The sequence below is a fragment of the Erythrolamprus reginae genome, chromosome 6 (genome assembly GCF_031021105.1).
Source record: "Erythrolamprus reginae isolate rEryReg1 chromosome 6, rEryReg1.hap1, whole genome shotgun sequence".
Lineage (NCBI taxonomy): Eukaryota > Metazoa > Chordata > Lepidosauria > Squamata > Dipsadidae > Erythrolamprus > Erythrolamprus reginae.
Window position 1 is genome coordinate 88,923,283 of NC_091955.1, and position 6,815 is coordinate 88,930,097.

The 6,815-nt window shown below is 41.4% G+C and overlaps 1 protein-coding gene across 1 annotated transcript in view; it reads left to right on the plus strand.

The window, feature by feature from the left end:
- Positions 1–6,815, plus strand: part of LOC139168739 (solute carrier organic anion transporter family member 1B3-like) — a 35,905-nt gene that overhangs the window by 17,539 nt on the left and 11,551 nt on the right. The window contains exons 5-8 of the mRNA XM_070754341.1: positions 98–204; positions 1,257–1,406; positions 3,336–3,434; positions 5,821–6,063. Coding sequence (XP_070610442.1) covers positions 98–204; positions 1,257–1,406; positions 3,336–3,434; positions 5,821–6,063 — 599 coding nt within the window. The remainder of the gene's footprint in view (positions 1–97; positions 205–1,256; positions 1,407–3,335; positions 3,435–5,820; positions 6,064–6,815) is intronic.

Genomic DNA, 6,815 nt, shown 5'->3' on the forward strand with positions numbered 1-6,815 from the left:
AAAAAAATGCTAAACACCTCTTATTTCTTTCAGCCAGAGAAAGGGTACCTATAAATGTATTTGTACACACGCTAGGAGTAACCTCTTTCCTTTCCAGTTATCAATATGATACAATATCTTTCGCATCAAACAACATGTCCAGTTTCTCCCCCTGCTTATTCAATCCCCAGGATTCGCCAAAGATCAAAGGGATGCCAATATCAGGTAGGAATAATAGATTCTTCTGACCTTTTTCTTGAATAGCTGGTGTAAAGTTGCCTGTAAGTCAAAAGTTATATGCTAATTCTTCTCTTTGGTTCAACATATGATAACAAGGTACAAGGGTACAATAGAATAAAAATGTGCTTATGATACTGTTCTGTCGGGCTCTCTGGTAGACTCCTCCCCAAAATTCACAGGTACAAATTTCACACACACATACGTTTGAAAATTCAAAACAATGCTCTTTATAATGAAAATTCACTTAAACTAAGCCCTCTTTTGGTATAGCAAAGAGCACTTGTCTCCAAACAAACTGGTAATTTGTACAAGTCCCTTATCAGTTCTGTGTTACTTAGCTTGCAGCTGTGAGGCAATTCACAGTCCTTCTTCTTTCACAAAGTGAAACACACTTTGCTCTGGCTTAGTTTCAAAGCAGGGAAAAATCAGCACACAAAGGTCAAAGTCATTAAAGCGGTCACGAAACACAATGATCAGATAATCCTCCACAATGGCCAAACCCACAGGCTGCTATTTATAGCAGCCTCACTAATCACCACAGCCCCACCCAACCACAGGTGGCCTCATTTTCTTTGATAATAATCTCTCAGTTGTTGCTGCCTATGCATCGCTCTCCGCATGCATGGCTGTATCATTAACTCATGTGCTGAATCCAAGGAAGAGCTAGATAATTGATCTCCTTCTGAGCTATCTGCCACACTCTCCTCCTCCCTGTCACTCATGTCTTCTTGGTCAGAGGAGCCTTCATCAGCAGATTCCACCGGGGGCAAAACAGGCCTGCAGCATGTGGATGTCTTCCCTACATCCACAGTCCTTGGGGCAGGAGCTGGGCCAGAGCTAACCACAATATGATAATATATGATTCCTAGTCATATATTATCATAAGCACATTTTGATTCTATTGTACCCTTGTCTTCAGTTTCACCACACATTATTTTGTACTCTGGACTGGAGAGTTACGGTGATCTGTGGTTTTTTTTAGCAAAAGATATGACCCACATAATGACTTTTCTTGCCGTCATTGTTATTCTTTGCAGACTGTGACCCTAAAATTGTTACATCGTACGCATGGATTTTCGTCTTGCTGGGGAATATGCTACGTGGAATTGGAGAAACCCCAATTACTCCTCTGGGCATATCATACCTCGATGATTACTCTAGACAAGAAGACGTCCCTCTTTATATCAGTAATTAACCAAAATGCTTGTCTGTCAAATCCTGATCTGAACTTAATTATGCTGAAGAGATAGGCAATGTTTAAGCTGGGAGGGTTCAAGTTTTGCTTTTCATACTTCTCGGTAAGTTGGGAGAATTCCTAAATGATCTAATACCGAATTTAGGTCACAGCTAATTCTGTTCATTGTTGGATATAATAGAAATTGGCATTCATAATCCACATTCTCATGAAAAGCTGAAGGGGGGGGGGAAGCCAACACAGTCCTAGGTTGCATTAATAGAGAGATAGAATTAAGATTATGTGAAGGATTAGTATCACTTTATAAGGCCTTGGAAAAGCCACACTTGGAATATTGCATCCAGCTTTTGTCACCATGATATAAAAGGATGTTGAGACTCTAGAAAAAGTGCTGAGAAGAGCAACAAAGATGATTAGGGGACTGAAGGCTAGAATATATATTTGCTGATTTTGGTGTTTTTTGACGATTTTTTGCTTTTGTGCATGCGGAGGGCACACTGGTAGCAGCTAAGATAAGTGGCCCTTCATTGACCACCAGTCATCGCTGCCAGTTCGAAAAGCGGCATCAAATGTCAGCTAATGGTTCTAAAGAGCCGGTCCAAACTGGCAGCAAACCAACCCTGGTCTTTAGCTTCAGAATGGAGCAACTGGTGCTATAATGAGTAGAGGGAGGAACACAGTATGTTCACTGTGTATCTTTGCAGTATCATTTCCCATTGGGTCAACTATCAGAAGCGTCCCCTAAACAGTGAAGAATTTATTTATTTATTTATTTATTTATTTATTTATTTATTTATTTATTTTTTGTTTGTTTGTTAGATTTGTATGCCGTCCGTCTCCTCAGACTCGGGGCAGCTCACAACAATAATAAAACAGTGTACAATCAACAAATCTAATATTTAAAAGAAAATATCTAAAAACCCATTATTTAAGAAACATACAACACAAGTATTTATTTTTTATTTATTTATTTTATTCATTTGTCCAATACACAGATACATAGGAAGAAAAATAGACATGTGATAATATAAAAGAGGGTGAAAGTGGGCTTAGAGCAGAGGATATATGAAAGGGAGAGAATATATAAGATAGGTGAAAGAGAGGAAAGACAACTGGACAGGGGACGAAAGGCACACCAGTGCACTTATGTACGCCCCTTACCGGCCTCTTAGGAACCTGGAGAGGTCAATCGTGGAGAGTCTAAGGGAGAAATGTTGGGGGTTAGGGGCTGACACAATTAAATCTGGTAATGAGTTCCACGCTTCGATAACTCGATTGTTGAAATCATATTTTTTACAGTCAAGTTTGGAGTGGTTCGTATTAAGTTTGAATCTGTTGCGTGCTCTTGTGTTGTTGCGGTTGAAGCTGAAGTAGTCATGGACCGGTAGGACGTTGCAGCATATGATCTTGTGGGCAATACTCAAATCGTGTTTTAGGCGCTGTAGTTCTAGGCTTTCTAGGCCCAGGATTGTTTCTATTTTCGTAGGATATTCTGTTTCGAGTGGAGGAGTGAAGGGCTCTTCTGGTGAAATATCTTTGGACATTTTCAAGGGTGTTGATGTATACCTTACATAAAACTATATAAGCCTGGGGGAGATGTCTCAATTCCCCCATGCCTGGCGATATAGCTGGGTCTTAAGCAATTTACGAAAGGCAAGGAGGGTGGGGGCAGTTCTGATCTCTGGGGGGGAGTTGATTCCAGAGGGCCGGGGCCGCCACAGAGAAGGCTCTTCCCCTGGGGCCCGCCAGACGACATTGTTTAGTCGACGGGACCCGGAGAAGGCCAACACTGTGAGACCTTATCGGCCGTTGGGATTCGTGCGGCCGAAGACGATCCCGGAGGTATTCTGGTCCGATGCCACGTAGGGCTTTATGGAATGTACATAACACATGCTGATCTTTTTTTTCTTCGTTATTGCAGGCATTTTGCACACTTCAGCCATGCTTGGCCCACTAACTGGTTTCCTCCTGGGATCTGTGTTTGCCAGACTCTACGTGGACGTTGGCTTTGTGGACATGGGTAAGATGGAAGAAGAACTGGCCAGCTAAGTTGGCTGGCCTCAGTTCACCGGCACTGTAAATCTAGAGTCGTTGCATTTGAGAAAGGAGTTAGAGATGAACAGCTTTCATTGACTACCAGTCTTAAAGGGTGGAATTTTATCTGCTGAATTCGCAGTGGTAAGGACACTGTCTGAGTAGAAATGGGATAGTAGGTAGTAGCAAATCACTGTCTAATTTTCCTAGAACATAGAATAGTAGAGTTGGAAGGGATTTTGGAGGTCTTCTATTTATTTATTTATTTATTTATTTGTTTGTTTGTTTGTTTGTTTATTTATTTACTTATTTATTTATCTATCTATCTATTTATCTATCTATCTATCTATCTATCTATCTATCTATCTATCTATCTATCTATCTATCTATCTATCTATCTATCTATCTATTTAGTCCAATACACAATGAGGGTTTTAGTGGGTATATATCTATATACCCATAGTAAAATACATGATGATGGTTATAGAGGAGAAACTCATAGTAAAATATATCTAAGAAATAATAGAAAAGAAGATATAGTAATAGAACATATCAATGAAAGAATAGAAGAAGAGATATAGGAATAGAAGAAAGGTATAGGAGATATAGGAGAGCAATAGGACAGGGGACGGAAGGCACTCTACTGCACTTGTACTCGCCCCTTACTGACCTCTTAGGAATCTGGATAGGTCAACCATAGATAATCTAAGGGTAAAGTGTTGGGGGTTTGGGGATGACACTATGGAGTCCGGTAATGAGTTCCACGCTTCGACAACTCGGTTACTGAAGTCATATTTTTTACAGTCAAGTTTGGAGCGGTTAATATTAATTTTAAATCTGTTGTGTGCTCTTCTGTTGTTGTGGTTGAAGCTGAAGTAGTCGCCGACAGGCGGGACGTTGCAGCATATGATCTTATGATCATATGATCTAGTCCAACCGACTGCTCAAGCAGGAGACCTTATACCAGTGATGGCGAACCTTTTCCCCCTCGGGTGCCAAAAGAGCATGGGTGCACACTATCATATATGTGCGAGTACCCACATCCACAGCTTCAACCACAACAACACAAGAGCACACAACAGATTTAAACTTAATATTAACTGCTCCAAACTTGACTTAACACTTAATGATTGTCATAGGGGTCAAATAAGCAATGAAGAAGCAATATTAATAAAAATCTTAGGATATAAGCAACAAGTTACAGTCATACAGTCAACATGGGAAGAATATTGAGAAAAACTAGTAGCATAGAAGTGCAGATTTAGTAGAAAGTCTGACAGTGTTGAGGGAATTATTTGTTAGTAGAGTGATGGCGTTCGGAAAAAAACTGTTCTTGTGTCTAGTTGTCTTGGTGTGCAGTGCTCTGTAGCGACGTTTTGAGGGTAGGAGTTGAAACAGTTTGTGTCCAGGATGTGAGGGGTCAGCACTGATGAAAAAAAGGTTAGCCATCACTGTCCTATCTTATCCCATCCTAGCCTGTCCTAGCCCATCCTAGCCTAGCCTAGCTATAATGTTGAGATAGAAGAAGCAAGCTATCTTATCTCAAGCAATTTCTCCACTTTCTGTCATCTAAAAGTTTCATTCTCTCTTGCATTTGCATATGTCTCAAACTCATTTTCATGACGTCTTGTAGACACAATTCCCTCTAAGCTGAGCAGTGAGCAATCGCTCACTTAAAAATCATTATCAACTCAGAGTTTTCCAAACCTGCCCAGAAGCCGAGAGGGAAAGAGTGAGAGGGGAGGAGAGAGCGAGGAAGAGAGGAAGAGAGAGAAACAGATAGAAAAAAGAGAGGAAGGAAAAGAGAAAGAAAAAGAATGGGAGTAAGGAAGAGAGAAAGAAAATCAAAATCTAGTTTGAAACTAGCTCAACTATTTAAGTGGCATTTTGATATTGATAGAGTTGCCCTATTATGAGCTCACTGTTATAGACACACAGTACAGTATTTTATTTTGAAATTCTCTGAGGCAAAACAGGGTGGGTTTTTTGTTTGTTTGTTTGTTTGTTTGTTTGTTTATTTATTTATTTATTTATTTATTATTTCTGTGCCGCCCAGTCCCAAAGGGACTGCTGCTCAGACACTATACTTTTCCGCCCACCCCCCCAAAAAAATTAGAGGGAACACTGCTTGTAGATGTTAAGACCTTCATATTCGGTTCCTTGAGGACACATCCTTACCTTGTTCACTTCGCTTCCCTCCCCCTCAAACTTTCAAGAGCCTCTTCCATGCTGACCTTCGCCCTGTTACATTTATGAAAGCAAAGACCTCTATTGTTGCTTATGATTCTGTGAAATGCGCCCAGATTTGACGAAGCGCCGTGAAACCAACGTTCCAGATAATGGGACTCAGCTTTCTCCGTTCCTTATTCTAGATGTAATAACTATCAGTCCAACTGATTCGCGATGGGTTGGTGCGTGGTGGATGGGCTTTTTAATTGCCGGTGTGATCGCTCTGATTTCCGGAATCCCTTTCTTGTTCCTGCCTAAAAGTCCGGACAAAAAGGAGGATGCTTCTATCCAGAAAAACCTAGAACCCGTGGAAAGCAACACTGAAAATGGCCACGGACAGAAGCCTGATATTCAAGGTGAAACGGCAGACTCCGGACAATTTAAGGGTAAGCATTGAAATGATTCTGTTTAGCTGTGGCAAGACTCAACCAGGGTCAAGATCTGGTTGACTATATGGCTGGGTCAAAATTGGATGAGGACTGTTTTCCACAGCAAGGATGAGAAAATTGATAGGTTTCAAGATCTAATGTAGCGGGAGAAGAGACGATCAAGGGGGTCAACTTTGGGGGTCAGCCAGGGGTTGCCTCTCCCAGTGCACTCCCAGTGTGCTGCAAGCACATTCATCCCATTGAGATTTTGCTTCTGCACATGTGCAGGAAGCAAATCATGCAAGGGGATATATGTGCATGTGAGGTTTTGGCGATTTCTTGCTTCTAAGCATGTGCAGAAACAAAAAAAACCACTGAAATCTCAAGTGTATGCGCATTCCCTTGCAAGATTTTGCTTCCTGTGCATGCTTCTATGACATGTGTCCAGCATGCATGCGCATCTGAGCAAGATTTTGCTTCTGTGCATGCACAGAAGCAAGAAATCGCCAAAACCTCACATGCACATATAACCCCTTGCATGATTTGCTTCCTGCACATGTGCAGAAGCAAAATCTCAATGGGATGAATATGTGTGCCTGACAGATATCTTTCACATACAGTGATACCTTGTCTTACGAACCCCTCATCATACAAACTTTTCGCGATACGAACCCGGGGGGTTTTGCCACTTCTTCTGAACTATTTTCACCTTACGAACTTGCCGCCGCCACTGGAATGCCCCGCCTCCGGACTTCCGCTGCCAGCCAAAA